At 50.9% G+C, this 25237-nt stretch overlaps 1 protein-coding gene across 4 annotated transcripts in view; it reads left to right on the plus strand.

The window, feature by feature from the left end:
- KANSL3 (KAT8 regulatory NSL complex subunit 3) overlaps positions 1-25237 on the plus strand; it is a 26466-nt gene extending 1229 nt beyond the window's left edge. Inside the window, exons 2-21 of one of the 4 annotated variants that reach the window (XM_010562848.1) lie at positions 463-633; positions 1396-1486; positions 1800-1985; positions 2163-2294; positions 2616-2732; positions 3329-3430; positions 3573-3644; positions 5048-5122; positions 6041-6198; positions 7123-7186; positions 7723-7923; positions 8179-8335; positions 13015-13206; positions 14909-14993; positions 15889-16043; positions 16523-16635; positions 17263-17482; positions 17719-17852; positions 22133-22295; positions 24519-25237. In XM_010562848.1, coding sequence (XP_010561150.1) covers positions 463-633; positions 1396-1486; positions 1800-1985; positions 2163-2294; positions 2616-2732; positions 3329-3430; positions 3573-3644; positions 5048-5122; positions 6041-6198; positions 7123-7186; positions 7723-7923; positions 8179-8335; positions 13015-13206; positions 14909-14993; positions 15889-16043; positions 16523-16635; positions 17263-17482; positions 17719-17852; positions 22133-22295; positions 24519-25123 — 3193 coding nt within the window. In that variant the 3' untranslated portion in view covers positions 25124-25237. The remainder of the gene's footprint in view (positions 1-462; positions 634-1395; positions 1487-1799; positions 1986-2162; positions 2295-2615; positions 2733-3328; positions 3431-3572; positions 3645-5047; positions 5123-6040; positions 6199-7122; positions 7187-7722; positions 7924-8178; positions 8336-13014; positions 13207-14908; positions 14994-15888; positions 16044-16522; positions 16636-17262; positions 17483-17718; positions 17853-22132; positions 22296-24518) is intronic. The other 3 variants (XM_010562849.1, XM_010562850.1, XM_010562851.1) reach the window with 3 other exon arrangements.

A 25237-nucleotide genomic window follows, 5' to 3' on the forward strand; every position in this document is an offset into this window, starting at 1 on the left:
GGGCAGGGGGCATCCTGTGGAACTGGTGTGGTGGTGGGAGGAGCGTGTGGGCTGGGGAGACTAGAGCAGGTTTTGGGATCTGTGGGGAGCAGTGTGGGCTGTGGGAAGGTATGGGGGCTGAGTCGGGGGTCTCAGCTCCGCAGCTTGGGGATGGGCTCGGGGCTGGTTTCACGGCCTTGGTGTCGGGGCAGGAAGGGGGGTTGTGGCTGGACCTCAATGGTTTGCTTTAGGGTCAGGGTGTGGGGCTGGGCCCGGGGTCTCGGGTGAGTTTGGGGTGAGAGATGGGAGTGCACTCAGGGTCGCAGCTTGGGGGCTTGGTCTTGGGGTTCAGGGGGCTGCCTGGGCTCAGACCAGGAATAACAAGATACCTGGTTATGAAGCTCATTGGACTGTTTATTGTAAAGCACGGCAGACCCCCAAGGTGAGCGATCCCCTTCTCTAAAGTGTAATTATTCCTGACAGTGAAGCAGATATCCCCATCGATGTTGAGACGGTGACGCCCACGCCCGTGCCGCTCTATGATAACCAGAAGGCGCGCAGCGTGATGAACGAGTGCGAGCGCCACGTGATGTTTGCTCGCACGGATGCTGACGCCCCTCCACCGCCAGACGACTGGGAGGAACATGTCAACAGGTAGCACGGGGACAGCAGAGAAAAGAAATTTGGGCGCTAAACGGCCACCCGTTGCACGGTGTGGGTTTTATTTAGTGTGACTTGATATGCAGCGATGTTCCCGAACTGAATAATGTTCAAAGAAAATGAATTCTTGTGTCCCACATTCCTTGTCTGCCTGCTGTGAAAGCTGTGGGATTTAATGGTAGAGGCTGGCCCAGCTGTTGAACCTCTCCCGCACGCTTCATGTGAAGCCATCTCCTCTGTTTTGAGGAGGCTGGGACAGTGAGTTGTTAGGTTACACGTAGATCCTCAATTCAGCCATGTTCCAGTGTCAAAAATTGAAAATGAGGATATGCATAAATTCCACCCTATTAAAAACCCTCCCTGGAACTGTAGTCAAGCCAGTTTGCAGTCTTGATGTTATGAGAAATGTTTCTGGGTTTTTTTTTCTGGACAGTTTGGGAAATGTGGTGATAACCTATGCTAAAAGGAGTGTTTATTTTGGTCTTGTTTATTGCTTCTGCTGTTGTTACTCTGTCTTTCTGATGCTTGGATGTTTGCTGACATGCCCTGGTGACATTTAAAAACCGGTGGGTTTTATTGAGCCATCCTACTAATTAAATCCTCGGTAGTGGAACTCACTTTGTCCATAGCACCAAATCGGTTCTTGAGGCTGCAATTGCAGTCAATGCCCAGCTTTTTTGGGAACGGGCAGCAGCTTGTAGGACCTGGATGTCTGTGCAACAGCGACCTGCGTTACCTCTCTGGTTTTCTCAACAGGACGGGTTGGACGATGGCCCAGAACAAGCTGTTTAATAAGATTCACAAAGCGCTGCAGTCTGACAGGCTGGCTCGCTTGGCTAACGAAGGGGTAAGGTCTTTTACTGTCCCCTGTTTCACTTCACAGTAGAGTCACTGCCTTTGCAGTTTTTATCAGTCCTTCCTAGCAAAGCCCAGTTGAGTCAGGATGAAAGTTTTGGCCTTTGGGTTGTGTAGTCTTAAGAAACAAGCAGCTCTGGGCTTCTTTGAGGCATGATTTTGTCCTCGCTGCGAGGATGTTCGTCTTTGCTTGCTGCTAGAGGATTTTGGGTTGCCCAAGCCAATACTTTCCTGTGGTTTGGGATGCACGTGGCACGCTTGATTTTTCCCATAACTGTGTTTCTTTTTAATTTCCTGGTTTTTAGGCTTGCAATGAGCCAGTCCTGAGGAGGATAGCGGTGGACAAATGTGCTCGGAGGGTCCGCCAAGCTCTGGCTAGTGTCAACTGGGACACCAAACTGATCCAGTGGCTTCACACAACGCTGGTGGAAACGCTCAGTCTGCCGGTGCTGGCAGCTTACTTGGATGCTCTGCAGACGCTTAAAGGAAAGGTGATAAAAGCAGTGAAAGGCTTTGCTATCACTTATAATGATCTCCTTTTGTAAAGCTCGTTAAAGGAAGCTGATAGGGTCTTTATCCTTTTTGTTTGGAGTGGCAGAGATGATGTTTAAAAGCCCCTTGAAAAGAATGTGTGCATTTTCTCAGTCCTTTCTGGCTTCTGGTTTCAGATCCCCACACTGATCGACAGGATGCTGCTCTCCTCTACTGCGAAGACGGGGGCCGCAGGTGCTGAGGCTCTGTCTCTCCTTCTGAAGAGACCTTGGGACCCAGCAGTGGGTGTCTTGTCGCATAATAAACCAGTGAGTACCCCTTGGAGCTTGCAGGGAGCAAGAGACTGGTCTCACATCAGTTTTATTCTTCCCATCCTTTCTGCTGTCCTTTTCCTTCTGCCTCTGTTCCTGGGCTCTTTTCCTCCTGCTTTAGACTTGCTCAGTGAGGGGGACTCCTTCTGTTGGACACATTCCCCCCATACTATCCTGAGGTAGCTTTGACTGGGGAAAATGATCAGTTAATGCACTATGCAAGATCCCTCCTGCTTTGCTGTGCAGACCAGGCTGGGCAGTGAGGTCTCGGGCAGGGAAGTTGCTTTCCCTTATGTGTCTCTTTGTTGAACTTTGTAGAGCAAATTGCCTGGTTCCCCCCTCATCCTGATTGCTTCCTCTGGACCCTCCAACTCCATGTTCCCCACTTCTCGACGGCACCGATTCTGGCAGTCGCAGCTTTCCTGCTTGGGAAAGGTTTGTATGGTTGGTTTTGAAAGGAGGGTAGTTCAAACTAGCAGCTGTGCTAGGCTGCAGCTGCCGAGCTTGTTTTTATAAGCCTTTGGTGCACCAAAACACTCGCTTCTGCTGAAAGCAGAGGCTGGCTTCCGCCACCTGCAGTGTTTAGCACTTGAGACACTGCGCAGGGAGCGAAGTTGCCCAAATCTGATGCATTTGGGGTCTCTTGCTGACAGAAGCCATCCATCTTCAGCAGTTTAGATTGTATCGTTACTGGTATTAAGGATTGATCAGTCTTCCAGTAGGAAGAGGTTGGAGAAGAGAGACTATAGGTCACCTTAGTCCTCTGCCTGGATACAGAGCTGCTCACACACCTCCTAATGTGGTAGATATACTGGGTGTATAGGAGCGAGGTGAGTAGCAGAGGTTGTCTCTGTGGGGAATTCTCTATTTCCTCTGTTCTTAGTAGTCGGAAGTGAATCCTGGGAGAAAGAAGGAGAGAGAAAGCACAAGTTCATTCATAAACTGGGTTCCAGTCTGTGCTTATTGTTGTCAGTACATGTTGTCCCCAATAATGCCTTTGTTATTTATTCATCATTCATTTCAAACCACAGGTGATTCCCATCGCCACCCACCTGTTGAACAATGGCAGCGGGGTGGGAGTGTTGCAGTGTCTTGAACACATGATTGGGGCGGTGAGGGGCAAAGTGGCAGAGGTAAGTAAGAGCGACGAGTGTATCGGGGAGCCTTTGCTGCTCCCTTTAAACTATTCGCCTTGCCTGTAGGTGCTGTGCCACCCCAGTGCATTGTCCCGTTGTCTGTTCCTCTTCTCCATCCACGTCTTTTTTTCTCCCATAGATTCACAACCACTTCTCTCACAAGCCGATCATCCTGATTGGGTGGAACACGGGTGCCTTGGTGGCCTGTCACGTAAGTACCCGATTCCTTTGCATCCTCGCAGAACCCGCTTAACACCTTCAGTTGAGAGTTAGATTTGAATTAGTGTTGCGTTTAGACTCTGCTGGGTTTTTTTTTTTTGTCCCTTTTCTCTTTCCAACAGCTGGCTTTGAGACAGACGTTCTCTCTGGTTGTGGGGGCATAAGCCATTTGAGTCATTGTGGTGGGTTGACCCTGGCTGGGTGCCAGGTGCCCTCCAAAGCCGCTCTATCACTCCCCTTCCTCAACTGGGCAGGGGAGAGAAAATAAAATGAAAGGCTTGTGGGTCGAGATAAGGACAGGGAGAGATCACTCACTAATTATCATCACGGGCAAAACAGACGCAACTTGGGGAAAATTAATTTATTGCCAATCAAACCAGAGTAGGGTGATGAGAAGTAAAACCAAATCTTAAAACACCTTCCCCCCGTCCTTCCCTTCTTCCTGGGCACAGCTTCACTCCCGAATTCTCTACATCCTCCCTGCCAGCAGCGCAGGGGGATGGGGAATGGGGGTTGCAGTCAGTTCATCACATGTTGTCTCTGCCGCTCCTTCCTCCTCAGGGGCAGGACTCCTCACACTCTTCCCCTGCTCTGGCATGGGGTCCCTCCCACAGGAGACAGTTCTCTGCAAACTTCTCCAACATGAGTCCTTCCCACAGGCTCCCCCCACGGGGTCCCAAGCCCTGCCAGCAAACCTGCTCCAGTGTGGGCTCCTCTCCCCATGGATCTGCAGGTCCTGCCAGGAGCCTGCTCCAGCACAGGCTTCCCACGGGGTCACAGCCTCCTTCAGGCATCCCCCTGCTCCGGCATGGGGTCCTCCCCGGGCTGCAGGTGGAGATCTGCTCCACCGTGGACCTCCCTGGGCTGCAGGGGGACAGCCTGCCTCACTGTGGTCTTCCCCAAGGGCTGCAGGGGAATCTCTGCTCCAGCACTTGGAGCATCTCCTCCCCTTCCTTCTGCACTGACCTGTGGGTCTACAGGGTTGTTTCTCTCACTTATTCCCACTCCTCTCTCCGGCTCCAGTTTTTTGTTGCGCAGCAACTTTTCCCCCTTCTTAGCTCTGTTATCCCAGAGGCACTACCACTGTTGCTGATGGGCTCGGCCTTGGCCAGCGGTGGGTCCATCTTGGAGCTGGCTGGCATTGACTCTGTCGGACACGGGGGAAGCTTCTAGCAGCTTCTCACAGAAGCCGCCCTCGTAGCTTCCTCCTGCTACCAAAACCTTGCCACACAAACCTAATACAGTCGTTCGGTATTTTTACCCCACTCTTTTAATCAACAAAGCAAGGTCTAAATATGGAAGATATTTCTGTGCCCGGCAGGAGCCTAGCAAAGCGCCTTTGCAACCTCGATGCACTTGGCTGTTACGATGCTGACTGTTGCTTTTTCTGTCCAGGTTTCAGTGATGGAGTATGTCACTGCAGTTGTGTGCCTTGGATTCCCGCTGCTCACAGTGGATGGCCCCAGAGGGGTAAGGACCAAAGGGAGATGGAGCCATTTAATGAACTGTACTTTTTTTTTTTTATCTCCCTAGATTGTTTCATAGAATCAGGCTTAGAAGTCCAGTGACAATTGGAAGGTTTTTTTTGAGAATGTCTGTGTGACTTTTATTTGGAGGTGTGCCCAGCAGGCAGGACTGTTGCATTCATAGTAGGATTCTTGATGCAATAGCAGGCGTGAGAATCCTCTGTTTGTTTGTCTCTGCTGTGACATGTTTTTGCAGTTCCTTCCTGGGTTCTTATGTGCAGGTCACTTGTTAACTGTGTCATTTGGCACCAGAGAGGACAACTTGGGTTGATTTATATGGAGCCCAAATTCCTCCTTTATTAGCTGACCACAGTGTGTGACTGGGTTGGGAATGATTATTGTTTTGCTAATGAAATGGCTAATTCTGAGGGTAGTGGCAATCTGTATAAAAGGCATTTGCTGGAGCACAGTGCAGCTCTCAAGCAGAGTTTTCTTCAGGACTTGGTATGATCGTGTAAATCCCATCAGGGGCTCACCCCAGGAAGCTTTGCTGTTGGTGCTTCTTCAGCCTTATCCTGGGTTTGTGCGGCAAAAGCTTGGAAGGAGGAAAATGCAGTGAAATAGGTTTTCTGAGGGGGCGAGCATCAGTCTCACCTGTTAATGAGTAACAGCGCTATGTACTCATTCAGCTTTTGAGTCAGTCTTTCTCATGAGATGTTTAAACGAACTGCACAATTTATACTTCTCTCCTTTCAGGACGCAGTTGGTATGTACTGGAATTGCACGTGAAAGCACTGTCTGCCGCTGTGGCACGTGCCTTCCCTTTTTGGAAATCCTCATCTCATTCAGAAGGGTTTTTGCCTCCAAAGGCTCTGCATCCTGGATCAGTCTTTCTGGATTACAATTCCCCTTGCTCTTGCAGGATGTTGATGACCCCCTCCTGGAGATGAAGACCCCTGTCCTCTTTGTGATCGGTCAGAATTCCCTGCAGTGCAACATTGAAGCGATGGAGGATTTCCGGGAGAAAATACGAGCTGATAACAGCATGGTGGTGGTGGGAGGAGCAGATGACAATCTCAGGTAATGGTCTGCGAGATGGATACTCTCTTCTCAGGAATGCTGGACAAGATCTGAGTGTGCTGTGTATAAAAAAAAAAAAAACCACCACAAAAAACAAACCCAAATGTGGTACTGAAACTAGATGGGAACTGCATAAAAATAGCCTATTGAGGTCAGCTTTGTTATTCAAAACCTGGTATGTTTGATAGAGGGTTGGTTTTCTGTGATAAATCTGCATTGTTTCTCTCAGTGGTAAGTTAAAGATCCAGGGTGTGGTGTTGTATGACACTAGAGCAAGTATTTGCTTTTTCTTGCCACCCCTGGCTCTGGAATATGTAGCTTTTGGAGGCTGTGTACAGAATTGCTGTAAAGGAAGGCTGCAAGAGCCTTGCAGGAAGCAAGAAGCTCTTAAGGTTTCAGTAAGCTCTGGAGCTTGTTCTCCTGTCACACTTGTGCATGTTTAGAATAACTGGCATCAAAAACCTGAGCAAGTTGTGTATGAGAATAGGGTTGGCCTGATGCTGTTGCTGGGCCCAGCAGCACAGACAAGGTATTGGAGTATCATATAAGTCAGAAATCCATAGTAGGGATAATCAGTGAAGGAGAGGAAAGAAAGAAACATAAAACTCTGATACTGGGTCTGAAGACAGAGCTCTGAAGGGAAGGAAACATCATACTTGCTTTGCAAAATCCTTTGGAATGCTGGGCCTTTTACCTCGCCATCGAAGTTTGTCTCAGCATTTCTGAGGGATGAATGTCGTTTTTCCAGTAGACGGTGCTCTTGAGTTGAGAGCTGATGGAGCTGGCTCTTGCCTTACTCTGTGTCGAACTGGGTAACTGAGCAAGCTTGCTGTCGCTTGAATCTTACTCCCAGGTGAAGAACGATGTTGTGAGTGTGAAAGTGGAAAACCAAAGATGTTGACTTCCATCTGTTTTTTTTAATAGGATAAGCAAAGCCAAAAAGAAGTCAGAAGGCCTGACCCAGAGTATGGTGGACAGGTGCATCCAGGTAACCACAGAAATCTTCCTTTTACACCTTATATCTATTAAAAAAAAAAAAAAAAAAAGTCTGCTGAAATGTCTCAGTGACCACAAGTTATAACCTTGCTGCCAGGATTGGTTGGATTGAAGGTAATCTATCTCCTGAGTGGGATTTTGAAGCGGCTGTCTCCTTTCAGGAGAAGAGACATGAGCTTCCTGGTAGCGCACCTTAAACAAAGAGCAGTTTTCTGAGTCTTCCTGTACATCTGCCTGGGGAAGGAAGCAGTACTTTTGGGAGCATTGGAGAAACTGTCATGTTTCTCTCCCATGTGTCAGAAATCAGTGGAGTATGAGCTTTAATGAGAAAGCCAAGGTCTGTCTGTAAGGTTTTAGGGTTTCTTTTTGCAGAATATTAAATCTAGAAAGCCTTATCTGTTTGTCCCTTTGGGAGTCTTTAGTTCTTCTTTTGTTTCAAGATCAGTGATAGTGATCTCTTGTTTAGTGAAGACAAGTTGTTTAGACCTGCACACCACTTAGTCTAATTATTTGTTTCATTCTTGCTAGGATGAAATAGCTGACTTCTTGACTGGAGTCCTCACCCGAGCGGAGAGCCACTCGGGCTCTGATCCCCGTGACCTGGATGCTGAGAAGAAGAAGAAGCCGCGCGACTCGACCAGGAGGGATCTGTCGTTTGACCTGCCGGAAAGAAGCAGCAGACCCGCCTCACCGGCAGCCAAAGTGCCCGCCTCACCTTCGGGCTCAGAGGTGGGGGCTCTCTCTGGGATACTTTGTTGTGTAAAGAGATGCTTTTGTACTACTGAGATGTGTGGTGGGAGATGTGGTTAGTGTTGGAAAAGGGAGGTGAGAGGATATGGAGGGACTAATGGCTTGTGGTGGGGCAAACGAACCTTCAGAAATAGATCTGCTCCAGCAAAAGGATGCCGGTGTGCTGCTACACTCAGGGTTACAACTGCCTCTTAGGGAGACATGGGGTAAGAGGTGTTCCTTCTCTTCGAGCAGGACTTATCCAGCGTCTCCAGCAGCCCCACTTCAAGCCCCAAGACTAAAATGGCTGCTGTGTCCTCCATCCAGAAGCCCAGCCAGATCAGCACCACGCAGCTGCTGAAGAGGCAGGTGCAGAGGACGGACACTGTCCTGACACACAAGCAGGCACAAGGTAACGCCCTGCAGGTTGCCCTCTTAGCATCTGGATTTTTGGTCTTTATCTGTCCTGGTGTGTATAGGTTTTTGTCTTCTGAGTCCTGTCTTGAATTCCAAGCTCCCTGTGGCAGCTTTCTCTACAGCTCGGTCCCCCGTCACTGTCATCTGAAGGCAGCAGCCTGTGGAGGGTTGAAGTTAGGTTGGAAATGGTGTTTCCACAGCTTGTGGAGCCTTGCTGCTGTTCAAAGTGGGAAAGATTTTCACTTGTTCTGACTGACCAAATCGCCATGTAACCATACTCTAATTCTTTTTCAAGTGTGAGCCCCTTGACTGGTGTCTCATATCATTGAAGGCTGCTTGGGAGGGAGACTGAAGGTACTCAGGAGATGATTTAGGCTATTCAATTGTGACAAACAGTGGGGCTTGGGTAATTACAGAGTCATCTTGCATCAAATGGCAGTGGAAAACCTGCTCTGAATAAGTCACCAGCTTGAGCTGTGGGATTTTTTTGTCCTGTTAGATGCTGATTAAAAACCTTATGGTGCAGCTTCAGTCTGGTTGTGAACGCTGTGAATGTAGGTAATGGTTTTGTTGATGATGATACCTTCTGGCAAATATCAGTGAGCACTTGGGGAGATAGTTCTCCATCCTCCCTTGTCTCCTTATTTCTTTGCTCAATACAGACCTGAACAGGCTTGTTGTTGTCTCCTGCAACAGTGTCACCCTCTATATTCTCTAAAGTCTTTCTCTAACTCAGGGGTAGGCTCCAGGGGCAAGTTGAAGCTTGGATTTCCCTTCTCAGACCACGGACTAAAGAAATCTATTCCTTTGCTGTTGTAGTTGTAGGAGGAAGTTTCTAGATAGCACGTGGGAGGCAGGAGGAGGGTGTGTAGAGTGGGGTGTATTGTGGCCGCCTTGTTTTGTCAGGACCGCTGCTGCAGCGTGGCTTCTGGCCTGCGTTTTGTGGCTGTAGCTGTTCAGGGATGTGCTGGCTGCCGTCTCCCAGCTGCTCTCAGCTTCTCAGTGCAACTGCTTGGTCAAGCTAGCCGTGCCTCTCGCAGCCAAGCCTGCTCTCGTTCCCTGGGTGCCGGACCTTTTCCCAATGGCTGTGGGGCTGGAGAGGGCTCGTGCTGTTGGGAGGTGCTCTCTGTGAAAGCTGGGATGATGCCCCTTCTAGTGTCGGATGTGCTTTGCTGCCATCCAGAGAGGAGGTCTGTCTGTCCCCGTTGTGCCCCGTGGCTGGATGAGTCATGGCTAGAGCTCTCTGCCTGCCTCTCTGCTCCAAGGTCTCTGTCTGTGGGTCGCAGTAGTGTCCCTGGAGTTCCCTGTCCCCCTCCAGAGCCGGGCTGTGATACTGTAATTCTCTCTGATTCATTTCAGCTCAGTTTGCTGCTTTTCTGAAACAAAACGTGCTGGTGAGGAAAGCTCTTCCTCCTGGCACCTCTTCATGTCTCTTTGGTGAGTATCTCCTCACTTCTCGCTGTCTCTCTCTGTCTCCCTCCTTCTCTCTGTCTCTGCTACCTTCTTTCATCGTCTTCCTCTTCCCTTGCATTGGTTTGGGGATGTGGCCCAATGTGTCCCCTTGTCCCCCTGCTTTTTGCTTTCTCATTGCTGTATTTGAAGCTAAAGCAAATGGCCCACTTGCTAGCTGAGAGCATTAACTTTTCCTGAGCTCTTCCCCTTTCCCTGCTCAGGTGGGTAAATACTGCTCTTCGAGCCGTGTAGTCTGGCAGCTGGTTTACTCTTATGGACTAAAGTTTGTGGACAATGCGGTGACTTTTTGTGATCGTGAGTTTAACCCTTTCCTGTGCTGGGGCTGCAAAGGCGATGTGGACACCAGCCTGGGAGACTGCGTGTGTTGGTGGAGCATTCTGAACATGTGGAGCAGCAGAGGGGGTCTTGGTGGGAGCAGAAACAAGGTGCTGCCAAGTGATTTGGAAGGGGCAGATGTAGACATGTGGAGCAGCATTTCTTGGCCAGAGAGAGTTAGAGAAGAGCAGAGAGGTCAGAGAGAGAGATGGCTTTGGGAAGATGGTTATGCGCTGGGAGAGGGATGCTGTCTGGACTAGGAGACACATGGAAGTGAGCAGTCTTTAGTCCTGTGATCTCTTGCCTTGGTGCTGGAGGGCACAGAGAGGTGAACCTCAGTGTGTGCGGTGCTCTGAGGGTTAGGGATCGAGGGGTGAGATCCACAGTGTATCGAAAGGCATGTTTTGCTGTCTCGAATGGCAGTGACTGTGTGGATCTGGGATTAGGAGAGGAAGAAGAGTTGAAATCCAAGGCTTTGGGAGGCCACGGTATCGTCACGTCAGCTGTCAGTGTCAGTTCTCCGTTTGGGTGACCCCACGGTACCGAGAGAGTTGACATGGGTGAGAACTGCCTCTCTGCAACACCCCAAATGCCAGTGCTTTTACTTCAATGAGGCAAGCACTGGATGCAGGGAAGCTGGTGGTATTTTGGCATGCAGTGTAGAGACTCCTAAGATACAGGCTCCCTGCTTGTCCTGAACACACATGAGATACAGTCCAAACTGCACGTATACAACTGTGGTGACAAGCTCCTGGGGCAATTACTGGCCCGAGCTGGTTGTTTTAAAGGTTTCTTTCTCCCTTGAGACTTGTTTTGTGCTCTCCCCTGTGCGATGAGGTTAACCTGGGAGCACACATGGGGCCCTGCACTTATCCAGAGTCCTTCCACCCAGCGACTGCTGGGAAGAGAAACCACAGTGGATGTTACCCTGCTGGTAGGGAGATGTGGAGAAGCTGGCACCAGCCTGGGCTGCCTTTTGATATGATTAAAAGCTGATTAAGATCTCTGGGCTCCTTACTGTGTTGGCTCAGCTGCCGGAGCTGCGAGGTAGGAAGCTGGGGTGCGTGCATTGGGAGCGTTTGCTGTTGTTTTGGGAGCGGGGTGCTCCTCCTGAACACACAGCCAGCCCGTCATGGCGGGGGTCTGTGTGCCCCTGTGCGAGCAGAAGCAGGCTCTGCTCTTGTGCCGTGGGGACACAGAGGGACGTTGGGTCGCTGCTCGCCGATGCTTTGAGGGGCATCTAACGCCACTGTCTGTGCATGTGCCGTTTCACTGTCCTGCTTGGCTGGTGGCACTTGGTGGGGGGGCTTTGGTGCCTGCAGTCTGTGCACGCCTGATGAGGTCTCTTTGGATGGTGATTTGGACCACGCATGTTTGCAGGTGGGTGGGAGGCACGGGGGTGTTGCACGAGTGTCACGAGTTCATGTGCTCGAGATGCAAGTCTGGCCATCGATAGCAGCACAGCAAGCTTGGCGTTTGTCTTGGGGACCAGAGTGGCCCCGAAACTTGGAGTCGCCTGACGTTTAGGGATTGGGTTGCAGTCTTTTGCTGCACCCATAGTTCAGAGGTATGCAGGTAGTGTGATACACAGGGAGTGTATACATAACGTACATCTAAAATCAATATAAATGTACACATGTGTATATATATAATATATTCATATCTGGATACCTATAAATTAAAAGGTATGTACATCTTGGCCTCCAGGCTGTTGAATACACAGCCTAGATGCCCAGGACCATCTGTAAAGAGGGAGTTAGCTGGCTCAGCAGCGGTCTGCAGAAGCTCTCTGTGGAGAGGGCTCTCTAGCTTTGAGCGAAGGCCTTTGCCCCTTGCTGCAGATCACGGCAGCGCTCGGGCATAGCGGTGACTGCATTTCTGAGTGCTTCCAGACTGCAAACACCACAGCAGGAGGCAAATCTGCGCCCTCGTTTCGACCCAGTCCACCAGCATTTGAGGCTGGGGCCAGACAATCGTACAACAGCGGTGGGAGACTCATGGAGAACGGATGGGCAAGATCTGGCAGTGCGTGACTGTGTTCCTGGGCTGCCCAGAGGTGCTTGTCATGGGTCCTCTGTGCTTTTTCGGATAGCCCTGGCAAGCTTATGCTCTAGGCAGGATGAAACTGATGTGACGGGTCAAGGACATGGCAGCAAAATGAGTTGGTGGTGTAGAAGTGAAATCTCAGCTTGTGGTTTTTCTCCCCTAGTACCAAGCAGTGTAGGGTATGTGGGGGCTTGGCTTTGCTGCAGCACCTTTTGTGCTCATGGCTGTTTCGCTTAGTGCCTCTAAGAAACCTGTACCCTTCAGTCCAGCTCCTGGAGGGCCAGTTAGGAGTGCTGGAAGAGATGTGCCGAACGACAGGCATGCAAATACCTTTGCTGGTGTGCTGCAGGAGCAGGGGGCTGAGCTCTAATCCCAGTACTGGCAGCATGCCTGCACCAGCTCTGCAAGTCTCTGCGCCCTCATCCCCTCAACCTGGAAATTAGGATGTTGGAGGGGCCTGATGCCGGGATTGATTATGCTGCGCTTATGAAATGAAAAGGGTTTATGTGGAGATGTGGTATCACTGTAGGCATCCGTTTTTCTTCGCTGCAGAGGCAAGGCAAACTTTATATACTGTCCTGCTTTAGCCTGTGAGAGTAGCTGAAGCTAAGTCCTGGCCCTAAGACAGCAGCTTAGGGCACACGGAAGTCAGTGTAGGTGGTGAAAAGGAGAAGCGTGGGTTCTTTGTGCATGGGAGATGGGCAAGGCTGGCATGGAGGGAGCTGTGGAAGTGTGCATGGGCATGTGTCCCTTCTCTGCACCTTGGTGTGCACAGTGGAGCAGCACTGACCTCGAGGGATCGGCCATCAGTTTTCAAAAAGCTACTTCTGTGTCCCCTAGTTCCAGTCTCCTCAGAGCACTCGGAAGGGGCTGAGAAAGATGATGTGCGTATGCAGCTGAAGAGGCATCAGACCCCCAGCCCGACCCAGTGCACCAAATCCTCCAAACGAGCCAAAATCAAGGTGACCATTGTCTCTCATGGAGATGCTGCTGGCGTGGGGAACGGAGCACCCCTCACCACCCAGGCAGAAAGTGAGTTGCGATTACATAGCTGCTTTTTAACCAGAGAGCGGGGACGTGGCTCTGCCCAGACCCACTCTTCTGGGGCACGGCGTGGGGAGGGGAGGGGAGCTATGATTTTTTTTTTTTTTTTTTTAAATTATTTTTGGACGAGTTAGCTGCAGAAAACAGGCAGAGGCTCAAGATGTGAGTGACTTGGGGATAGCCGGGAAAGCGTGGGGGCTGACAGCACGTAGGAGCTTGGCAGGAGCCTCTGTTTTCCATAGCATTTGGGATTCCACACTCCAGCGAAACACTCGACCGCAGCCTTGTGTGCTGCGAGGCAGATTTTACACCTTCCTCTGAGGCATTGAGCTGCTGCTGGAAGCAGGATGCCGGTCCTTGCGGACCCCTTGCTCCAAGTAGGTCGTGTGCGTCTCCAGTTCTGCTGCACACTCCTGCAGCACCTGCACGAAGCTCTCACCTGGAACATGCTCCTGCTTTAGGGATTATGGCGATGTTCCTCCCTCTGGAAGACCTTCGTACATTCAGACTTCACGATTCAGCCAAGTGCCCCGCTCTGCTGATCCCCTTTGGGCCTGAAGTCCGCACAATACGCGCTTGATACACATGTAAACAAATTCCGGCTCCTCTCCTGCCCCTGTGGCATGCATTGCAGAGGTCCCCACAGTCCAAGAAGAGGTGATGTGCTCTGTCTTCTTCACCTTGAGCCTTTGCAAGGGAGGCCAAAAGCTTTGGCTACTGTCACCCTTGTACCTGATGGATGTTGCCTTGTTGCTGGCAGTGCTGGTGTATATGTCTTCCTCAAGTCAGAGTGCAGAGCACCAGAGATGTAAAGCAGTCACTTGGTATTAGCATTAGCTTGATGCAGTGCAGGACTGAAAGGTCAGCATCTCCATTCTGATAGGAAATCAGAGGTTTTCAAAGCTGAGAAATAATTCTGCTCCTTTGGAAGCATCTCTCAGTTAATTTAACAGTTGTTTTGAACTGTGAAAATGAACTAATAAATACACGTCTTTTTAAGGTTACGGTTTATCTGCTGGCAGCTTTGAAAATCTCTGGTTTCTGGAATCTTTTTTTTAATTTTACAAACTTTACTTCTTTCCACAGAAAGGAAATGAATTGCAGAAGTAAACATGAACCAAAACAAGAATTCCCTCTTACCGTGTGTGAGCAGGAGGAATGCACAAGACAAACGCAGTTGTATCCCAAAACGCCGCAATAAACAAATATTGTGACTCGTCGCATCCCTGTGTATTTTGTAAAGTGTCTCTAAAGAATGCTTACAAAATTGCTCACTAGCGAGTAGCCAGATCTGAATCAATCGGTTGAGGTGGTAGACCTGTGCCATGATGGACTAGGAGGAGGGGATTAGTGGAGATAACGTTTAGGAGAGAGATTTGCATTTGGTGGTGAGGGCCTGAGATTTCATTGCTTACAGATTTTGAAGCTGATTCCTTCAATCTTGTCTGTTGTAATGCTTCCACAACTGTTTTTATTCGCAAGTCTGCTCTGTTTGATACTCCCGATCTCCCATAGCGCGGTGCCTGGAGTATATGTTTATGGCTATGTTCGAGGTTTCCTTGAGAAGATGCTTTGTGAGCAGGATAAGCCCATGGCCCGCAGCGCTGTGTCTGTGGGTAGTTGTGTGAGAGAGGGAATCCCTAAGACTCGTGGAGGAGAGTGAGTGAGGTTTCTTCTTTTTCTTTTGCAGTTGTCGCTGGAAAGCCGGTCCCCATGGCTGTTGGCCAGTCTGTGTCAGGCGCAAAGGAGCTGTCAGGACTGCTCACTGCCCCGAAGTGAGTGTGACTTTATTTTTTATAAGCCGTGGGTATTTTTGACAGGCTGCTGATGGGAAGCACTGCAACAGAAGGTGATTTCTGCATGTGGAACTTTCTGGTATCTTGCTTATGACTGGAATTATCTGAAGTGCAGGAGACTCTTGGATTCCTGAAAACTATTGTCAACTGGCAGTTGAGTCTGAGAATGGCAGAAATGGGCAAAAGTAGAAGGTGGTGTGGCTGTTAAGCTATATTTCTATATGGCTTCCCAAATTCAAGTTTGCTTATCTCTGTCTTTTGAATGACTGTGGTGTCTTTGGCAGAAATTCAGTGTTGTCTTTAATCCTTCCCTTCATTTCCTCTGGCAGTCAAGCATTTTTGCCCAAAGATAGGGGAAAGAAGCCTCAATATTGGCTCATGAAGTTGATTAACTGGCTGTAGGGATTTCTGTTGGGGAATCAATTTGACGTTGACATCTCGTATCACTGTTTTCCCTTTTAATTCAAACCAAGCTTTGGAGAACCAGACTCTGACTGATCTGGGAGGGGAGAGGAAGAAGAGCTGTTTTAGAAGTAGGTTTTAAATGGGAAATGTGTCACTGCAAGGTAGATTGCTTTTGTGTAGGGTGACGCAGCCCTTGCAGCACTTAGGTAGGTGCCCACATGATAACCAGCTCGCTTCCAATTGGGAAGTACATGGATTTTGCCATAGGTGCTCCTTGTTCTAGCTGCCGCAGTGGGCACAGGGAAACTTCTCTTGCTTTGGGTTTTTGTAGCTTATCAGCTCCCTGCCTTAGACTTCCAGGAGTCCTGCTTGGTTGCATTAGGCCAGCGACAGCTTGCTGTCAAAGCCATCTCATTGCCCTGTGCAGTTTATTGCTAACTGGAGTCTTTCTCTTCTGCTCGCTTTGTAGGCTGAGTTCGGCAGCAGAAACCTCCTCCACAAGTCCTGCTCCGTCTGCCGTGATCCCCAGCAGCACGGCACCCAGTGCTTTCCATGCCCTGCAGAGCAGGCTGGTGGCCAGCAGCACCCACTGCATGCAGGCCCAGCCAGCCAGTACCCTCCAAGGTACCTGCCTCTCTCCATGTCTCTGTTGTGAATGTAAAAGGTAAACCAGGTTCAAAATCATTTGGTGGATCCTCTTTCTTGCATTCCCTGTTGCTTTGGGTTTGGCTGAGGCAGCATTTGTAGTGCTTTGCTATTGCAGAGCCTACAGAGATCCAGTGGGATGCTACAAAGCAAGGCTGAAGGTGCAGTAGGTGACCTGTTAATTGTGTCATTTGTATATAATGATGCCTTGAGATACCAAACCCGACCTCCTTCTGCCTCCTGGGTTTCACAGCTAACCTTGTTTGTAGCTGTAGCAATGAAATGTGTTGGACTCTTTGTGTAGAGCAGCTAGGAGGATCCCTGCCGACTTCGACGCAGGCTGCTTGGGACACTGCTTTTTAATGAACAGTTTTGCAGACATCTGCTTTATGACAGACCTGGAATTTCATGGTGGTGAATTCTCTAAGCCCGATTTCTTTATTCCTTACTTTTTTTAGGAGCAGCATCTGCCAGCAGCTTGCTGCAAGGGCTGAGCTTCAGCCTGCAGGACATTGGGACCAAGTCATCAGCCCTCCCTGCCAGCGTGGCTGCTGCTGGGCCACCGGTGCAGGTACGCAGCCTGCAAACATCAGAGATTCCTCTCTGGAGGGAAGCTGTATGGAGGATAAAGCAGTAGGAGTTGGAGGGAACCTAGACAGGCCCTGTTTGCTCCAGGACCAGAAGAGATGAGGGATGCTGGGTGTGAACTGCAGCTGAAATGATGCATCCAAGCCTTGGCCCTGTGCCGGGTGCCAAGGGTTCCTGTAGGTGGCATGAGGTCTGGGAAGCGGGGCTGTGGGAATTTCTTTCTAGGCAGCCACCTAGAAAATGCTGGGAAGAAGCTGGAGAATGGATGGAGGGGGGGGGGATCAGCAATCTTTCTCCTTCTTGTTCTTCTGGGAAAACACATGCCTGTGACCTCTTAGGCAACACTCCTGATCCCTGCAGTCTGCGGCAACCTCTTTCAGAACGGGTCACTTTAGAAGCGGAGCCACAGTTTCTCCCAGTCAGGCTTTCAAGTTGAAATGAGTATGTGCAGACTGGAAGGGACAAGTGTACTTGCTTTTAGACCTGCTTGTGGCCACCAGAACGAAGTGTGGAAACACTGACCACTAAAGGCCTCTAGCCTCTGCATGGGGGAGAGGCCATGCCATCCCCTTTCCTTCCAGGTACTCAGTGCTTCTGCTTCTCCTTCTAGACCTCAGCTGTGAAGACGTCCGCACCTATCCAGAACCTGAGTGCCATAACCACAGGCACCGGCACAATTGTCCGCACCATCCCAGTTGCCACCTCTTTGTCTCTGGGAGCTTCAGCGAGCGGGAAGCCCACGGCCATTCACCAGCTGCTGACAAACGGGGGACTGGCAAAGCTGGCCAGCAGTCTCCCTGGCTTGGCTCAGATCTCCAACCAGGCAGCAGGTGAGGGAGAATGGGGACAGGCGTGTGATGCAAGCACCTGGAGCACCCCATTATGCCGAGACCGGCATTTCCAAAGCTTATTTTGCCTTTGAGATGTAGCTATGGACGGCTGTGTGTGCTAGTAATTTCTGAGCAGCTGCCTCTAATGGGAAGAGACTTCAGATACACCCCCGGTTGGTGAATGTGGCCTCTGCAGTCCCTGTGTCTCAGGGATATCTCGCTCACGTGTTTTCTAGGCTTGAAGGCCCCGACAACCATTACTGTGACGCTGCGTGGGCAGCCCAGCCGCATGACCACGCTTAGCCAGGCTGCAATGGGGACCGTCCAACCCCAGCTCGAGGAGCAGCCAATGCAGACGCAGGCACCTCAGGTAATTTTTGGCATCTTCTCTGTAGACAAAGTGTCCGCTGATGCTCTTCTGAGCTTTTTCTGACCATCATAGTCAAGGGCAGATACAGCTGTTGTGGGGAAAGTGTTCTTGGTCACAATCTCTTGGGTGTGATGAGCTTTGTTGCTCTGCTGAGGCTGCACAGAAAGGGGCCTCGCAAGGCGGTGGTTAAGAAGACCCAGGTCATCTTCGTGTCTGTTAGTGGCAGGGTCGATTGTGCTCAATATTGCACTAGTACTGCACCGAGGGAATCTCCGGCTAGACTTTGAAAGCTGACGTCAGCATGGGAATTGTTACTGAAGCTCCAGGTTTTCTTGGCAGTAACAGGTTTTGGTGGGAGGAGGAAAGCTGCTTGTAGAGTGTCTATCCCCCGCCTCTTCAGGCAGGAGAGTGGGTTAACTGTGCTGTCTATAGCTGTATTCCTCTTGAAAACACTGCTTCTGACTATTAGATGCCCTGATGTGAGGCTGGGCCGTGTGGATGTTGGGGATACTGTACTACTTCCTTCTGCAGGTCCACAACTCCTGCTCTTTCTCACTGCCATGCTGTTGAAACCAATTTATGAAGTGCTGACTGCATGCTCCAAGGTTGTATCTGTTCGATACAGATCTGCTTTTGGAGGTGGATCACGGACAGTAGGAAAAGCTCTTACTATTCAGACTCTAAATGTGTGCCAGGTACTGTCTCAAGGATCCTGGCTGCCTTCCTGCTTCCTAGGTTAAGTCTTGGTGTGGTTGAGAAGAAAGCACAAGGTGCCAAGTCAGAGAGGGGTTGTTTGTTGTTGTGAACGTAGTGGTCTTAGGTACTGTAACGCGGACCTCTCAACCCCAAATCCTGGAGGTAGCAAAAGGGGTAAATTTACTGCAGGTGTATTCTTGGGGTCTGTCCTAAATCACTGTCAGCTTTGAGCTGGATCCATAAATGTGACGGCGGAAAGGTTGGTTCTGACTCCCTGCACAGGATGTTTGGTCAGCAGTGGCTGTGATGTGCTATCAGCAAGGTTGACCTAAGCTCAGATGGCTTCCCCATGGTCCTGGCTACATGGGGATGTAGGAGAAAACAGGCAGCCCAGGCCTGTGATCTGCCTCATGGGACTAAAGGGGGCATTGCGGGAAAAGGGCTGCAGGTTGCCTGAGTATATACTGAGGAGTATAACTGACTGTCCAACAGATGCTGAGTGTAATGATTTGAGGCAGGTGTCTGCAGGGAGAAAGCAGGTCAAAGAGCAGCAACCTCCCAGAATGATAGATGCTGCAGCTTGGGCAGTTGGATGAGTGAGGAGCATCCAGTGGGGATCAAGCTCCAGTTCCCAATGGGGATTAACAAGTTGGCACTGAAGACTGGGGATGCCAAGACCACTCCAGATTGGCAGGGTTTGGTTTTTTTCTTTTTTCTCCTGAATGTGATTTTTTCCTACTGTTGATAGCACTAATGCAAGTCCCAGGCAGGTAAGCTGGTGTAGGAGAGGCAGAGCAATCTTTGCTTTGTAGATGAAGCTCTGTAGTTTTGGTCCCTGTTGTTGGGGTAGCTCAAGTTGTGGGCAGCGCTGTGGAAGCAGGGAGAGTGCTTCTGTTCCTTGCTGCTATCTGTAGGTGTTTGAGGTTGCCTGAAGCCCTGAGATACATTTAGGGAGGCATTATCTTAAGGGTGAAGCATTGGGATGGAAGTTGGGTAAGTATTAACAGCAGTAGCCATAAATCATTGCGCTGCTTTAAAGCTGGCATTGCATCCACCATTGCCAGTAGTTTCTGCGCAGAGTCCTGGTTTGCTGCTGGTTAAAGCTCAGATTCGGGGTCATCCACGTCCTCCCTCCCTTGACTTTTCTGTGTTTCTTTCAGTCACTTTGCTCACACAACAGAGCCGGTGAGCATTGGCAGAGCTGAGCTTAAAGCCGGCTAAGGTAGAGCTCGGAAACACAGAGCTAGTGACGCTCAGTGCAGATCCCACCTAAGCAGCGGGTGAGTTGCTTTCTTAGGTCTGAAACTCTTCATCCTTGTTGGAGGCAGTTTTTGTGCTCTTCAGAGGCCGTTTAATAAACTATCAGAACTGGCATGCTTTTCTTTACGTCTTTTGTTACCTTTGAGAGACCCTAAATATCCAGCAGAACTGTAACTCTGCAGTGTAATGAAACTTGGTACAGATCGACTCCAGGGTTAACAGGTTCATGTACGGGTTAATGTTTTAAGGTGGTGGCACTTGGAACTGGATATTGGATCGCATGCTGTGACTTCTACCTACAATGCTGAGCTTGTGTGTTCAAGGTAGGGCTTAATTGTGTGGCTGGCTGGGAGAGTTGCTTCAAAAGCAAACTGAAAGCTGGCTTTTACAGGAAATGGAATGAGCTGTATGTTTTTGTAACTAATTATAGCCCTTGACATCAGCTGGTGTGTACCTTTAGCGCATAGGATTACGTAATCTAGCCTGGCTTCCTGTAAAAGAGCAAATTTACAGAAGGCTTTGGGGGATAACGCCTAGGGCTTAAACTCTTGTGTTTTCAGCAGTAGCCAAAGCTGTTGTCGGTTGGGTTCCCTTTGAAATTCCAGCTGACGGCTCCACTGTGCCTGTGCAGGAAGCGTGAAGCCCACGCATCGGCTGTGCGCTGTGATTTTTAAACTCTGGGGGCTGGGGCAATGCCTGCAGCAGCTGAGATGGAGTTTGAGTGGGTAACTCTTTTCCTTCCCCCGTGGGCATTAAATGGGAGACAGAAGACTGAGGAATCTCCCTGGGGAGTTTGGTGCTAATGCTTTCTGTGAGTAGCGGAGTAAGAAGAAGCAAGAGTGTTTGCGTGGCTTTAAAGTGAAAATACGAGCAGACTTCAGCTTCTCTTTTCAAGAAACTGTTCCGTGGTGGTTTGAACATGGCTTTTTGTATGGGTTCCCCCCTGCAGTGTGGTGAAATCCTGATAGTAGCTCTATAAACCATGGAGTGATGCTGATGCTGGATCACACTTTTGTTTTCTGCTTAGTGGTGCGAAGATTTATGTAGCAATGACCAGAGCTGCAAACTGAGGTCGTGGTTTGAGCTTTGGGCAAGGATCTCCCTCAGATGGCATGAGGAGAACTCTCACTCCAGCCCCTGCTGCTGCCCAGAGCTGGCTGCTGGTGGTCGATGGGCTGTAAGCAGGCAGTGAACACCTTTCTTTTCCTGAAGTCTGACCCTTTCGACTCCCAGGGGCATAAATATTAGTTATAGTGAACGGAGTACCATTAAATTGCTGCACAAGGCATTGAAAAACAGGCTGTGACCTGCATGGGCATCAGGTAGGGGGGTCTCAGACTTGAGCTTAAGTGATGCTTGTCAGTGGTGGAGGAGAGTGAGCAAGGTGGCTCAGAGAAGTCTGACTGAAGAGGTGGGTATCTGCTTTTATAGCTGGAAAAGCTGCTTTGGAGCTTGAATTGTGTCAGCTCAGGGCTGTGAGGGCTCCCACGGAGAGCACAGGAATGCATGCAGTTGGTTCTTTCCAGTATCAGATTGCAGATGCACCTGGACAGAGTTCAGGCAAGTGAAGCAGACCCAGAGGCATTCGAAGAACCCTCCAGTGGGGGAATTTCCAGGTACTTCACTGACGCTTGTCGGTGCTCTCCAGGGTGTGCTGCCATCTGCCTTAGGATACAAATCCAAACTCCCCAATTGTCCCAGTATTTAACGTTTGGTGGACACTGGTGCTGTGTAAGCAGCTGGTTCTTGTCAGAGGGCTTGTATGTCTTTGTCAGGCAAGAAGGAAGCTCTTCCGATGTAGAGGATGGTGTGTGCTGTTCCAGTTTTTGCTGGGCTTTTTCGCTGGTGCCGCTGGTAATAGCGGATCATTCTTGCCAGTGCATCTGCATCATGTGGGAATCATTCCTGAGCTCCTGGCTCTTGCTTTACTATTGCTGCAGAGGAAATGAGAGCAGAACTGATTTCTCTGACAGCCAGAGATGGGGATAGAGCCATCCCATTCCGCTCCAGAAAAAGGCAATGAGTTTATGCCAGTCTCAGCCCAAACACTGACAGTGGTGTTGGTGCTGCAAATGACACCATCATGCTTTTAAAATACAGATCTGTGGATTTTGTCTCGGTACGCATTTTTCCTTGAGCTTGGTAATGAGTGGTCAGAGTGAGGGCAAGGCTAGAAGAAGCAGGGAGAGGGCGTGCTCTGATTTTATTTTTTTTTTAGGTGAGGGCTTGCGCAGGTCCCAAGGAATGGTTGCAGCCCCCCGCAGATGGTGTATCCTCAGCAGTGGGGCATTTCCAGTAGCTCTCCGTTACTTTAACCCTTCCAGGCTCCAGATGGTGCTGTTGGGAATCTGGCTGCCCCAGCTACCAGCGCCGCCTCTCCTGGCAAGCTGCTGTCTCAGATGGATCTCAGCAAAGCCCAGGCTGGCGCAGAGATGGCTCCCACCGACCCCGCGGCACACCTGACCTCCGCCGCGGCAGCACCCGTAGGTGAGGCGCATGGCAGTCGTGGGACGCGGGCAGCCGGCCTGGGGACCAGAGCGGAGGCCGGATTGGAGCCATGCCACCGGATGACATGTGTGGAGTCACTCTGGGGATTAGCTGCCTGAATGCTGCTTATTTTTAAGCCCCTCGCTTTGTTTGTGGTTTTTTTTTTTGGTTTAGTTTTTTTTTTTTGTCCACCCCTTTAAGTTAGGTTCCCCCATGGTTTCTTTGTACAAGGAGTTGTGACTCAGTGCAGCCATTTTTGAGTGGCTGATGAAGAGCAGAGTGTTAAACTTGAGACCAAACACAGAAGGGATTATCTGCCATTTGTGTTTAGGGCTGCCATCACACGCTTGTAGCACTAAGCACTCTCCCTCCTACCCACATTTATTTACCTTGCCTGGGGAGAGCGGACCCATCCAATTACAGCTAAATAAATATTGCAGAGCCACTACCCAGCCAGTAGCCTCAGACTTGGGGGGAAAAAAAAAAATTGACACAAAGCGGTGATGCGATCTGTTGCATCCTCAAAGGCTTCTGTTCCAAAGAGCCCATTGCCAGCCAAGCCAGTGTTTTCATTTTCCTCGGTCCAGCTGATTTCCAAGAAAGCGGCAGGGTGAGCAGGTAGTCAGCACTCAGGCCAAATCTGGTGGATGAAGTTCGGTGGGGCTGTGCCAGTTTCCCAAAGGGCAAAGCTCTGCAGCGTGTGTGGTTTACCTTGCAGGCGTTAAACCCAGCTAACTGACCCCTGCAGACCTTCAAACTCTGCTTGGCTCCCCCAGGACTCAATAGGAAGGTGCAGAAGCACTAGGCTTAAGTAGACTTCTCTGTGTTTTGTTCCTTTTGTTATTTTTTGTAGCTAGTGGATGACGTTAGATCTGTGGAGAGCTTTACCTGCTTTCGCTGGTTGGCTTTGCATCCAGTGGGGAGGACCAGTTCGTAGGAAAGCTGCTGGAGCAGCAGGGTGGACTAGGGTGTTAGCACAAAATATTTTCCAGACTTTTCGGTTTGTGGAGTGGTTGTTGCCGCTGTCTAACAGCATCACCGTGTGTCTCTGCCGCTTCCCCAGCCTGCGTAGGAGTGGCTGGAGTTGCCTGTTCTTGCCGTGCTCCTGCCCTTCCAGCCCCCCTGATTCCCCCCAGGATGGTGGGGTCAGTGTGGTGGCGGTCCCATCCTGGTTAGGCAGTCAGTCGTCAGCCTTCGCTCCGTGCCCTCCCTGCTCGAGGCACTTCATTTCGGAGAGGTCCACGCTGCGCTGGTGGTGCTCGTGGCACGCTGTCACCGCTGAGGAGTGTGAGGGACGCTGCGGTGCGTCTTTGATGCCACTATATCAGAGAGACGCAGCGTCGTGTGCCAGGTGACCCAGGGTGGCTGGGCACATGCTGCTTTCCGCTCCTCGGTGTGGACTCCTGAGGAATGGAGCAAGTCACAGCCTTGGGCAACTGCAGGGGCAAACTATGGGCTGCTCCAGGTTGGGGTTTTCTGCCCAACGTTGTCTTTAACTGGCAGTGGGTCTCCAGGCTTTTTCCCGTCCCTTGAGTGCGTCTAAACCCAGTGATTAGATTTCAGTGAAGTCTCTCTCCCCTCTGTTGCTCTCTGGGCTGTGGCTGTTGTATATGCAGCTGGGGAGCTGACTCGGACGGGGTAACCACCGTGATACAACCCCTGCCATTGCCTTAGAGCACAGAGGGCTTCATTTTACAAAGCCTAAAGTCTTTTAGCCATCTCCTGGGGTGGAGTGTGATGAGGGTCTGAGCACCCCCAGCGCTGCTGGTGGGACGGAGATGCCAGAGATGAGCAAGAGCTTGCCTTGAGCTGGGCTGCCGAGAGCAACGTGAGCTCGGTGTGGTCTGTGACAGCTTGACAGGTAGGATGGGGCAAGATGGAGCCTGCTTGCCTGAGGAGGAGCCATGACGTCCTGTCCCAATGGGATGGGACTTTTTCTGGGAGAAGATCAGATACTGAAGGAAGAGAGGGGCTTCCTTGGGGGATCTGAGCGGTCTAGGAGAGGAGTGGTGCTGATGGTGCCTGTTTGGCTGTTGTGGTTTCCTTGCCCAGGCTGTGACAGCGCTGGGGTTTGTTTTGGGTTCTCGCTCTGGAGAGCGGACAGGGCCAGGTCTTTCCATTCAGTCTGAAAGCCTGCGACTCCGCCGCTGCAGCTGGGGGCTGCAGCCCAGGGTAGGCACCACGTCCCCACAGCCACTGACCACACTCTCCCCTTCTCCACAGTGACTCTCCCCTTCTCCGCAGTGACCACCACCAGCCCCATGAAGACGCTCTACGTCATGTCGGATGCCAAGCTGTCTGCACTTACCAAGTCTGTGATGGGTGAGGCTACTTCCGTCCCCCTCAAATTGCCAGGCATCCAGCCTTCCTCCTCTTCCTCCTCTTCATCTGCCAGCTCTCCCACTGGTGCCGTCACCTTCGCCACCTCCCCCCTGGCCAGTGCCCCCAGTCCTCCTGGCAGCCTGGTACACTCGAAGGTTGGACCTGTCCTGCAAACTGCTTCCAAGACCGTCATCCTGACCTCCACGCTGGCCACGGTGAAGGGCGATGGACCCCTGGGACACATTGGGGAGAAGGTCAGCCTGACCAAGAGCGCCGCGGCCCTTGGCCATGCTCTGGGGGCAGTGGAGACCCTGGGGAGGGTTCCCTCCGTGGTGGACGACGGGAGCACCATCATCCACACCAGAGAGGCTCTGGCCAACAGACACTTGCTGCCCCAGGGTGTGCTGCCAGGAGGGGCCGGCACCACGCTCATAACGCTGGGCAGCAGCCTGGCCAGCTCCTCCATCATCGCCACGGCAGGGCCCACACTCAGCCAGAAGCCGTAGGGAGCCCCGGGACCCCTCAGCTGCAACCGGGCGCTTCGGGAAGACTGAGCTTGGCTGCCTGGTGGGAGGGGAACAGCCCTGTGGGCATGGGGGGGCTGGTTCAGGCTGGAGGAA

Source organism: Haliaeetus leucocephalus, unplaced genomic scaffold (genome assembly GCF_000737465.1).
Source record: "Haliaeetus leucocephalus isolate CR32 unplaced genomic scaffold, Haliaeetus_leucocephalus-4.0 Scaffold162, whole genome shotgun sequence".
NCBI classification, from domain to species: domain Eukaryota; kingdom Metazoa; phylum Chordata; class Aves; order Accipitriformes; family Accipitridae; genus Haliaeetus; species Haliaeetus leucocephalus.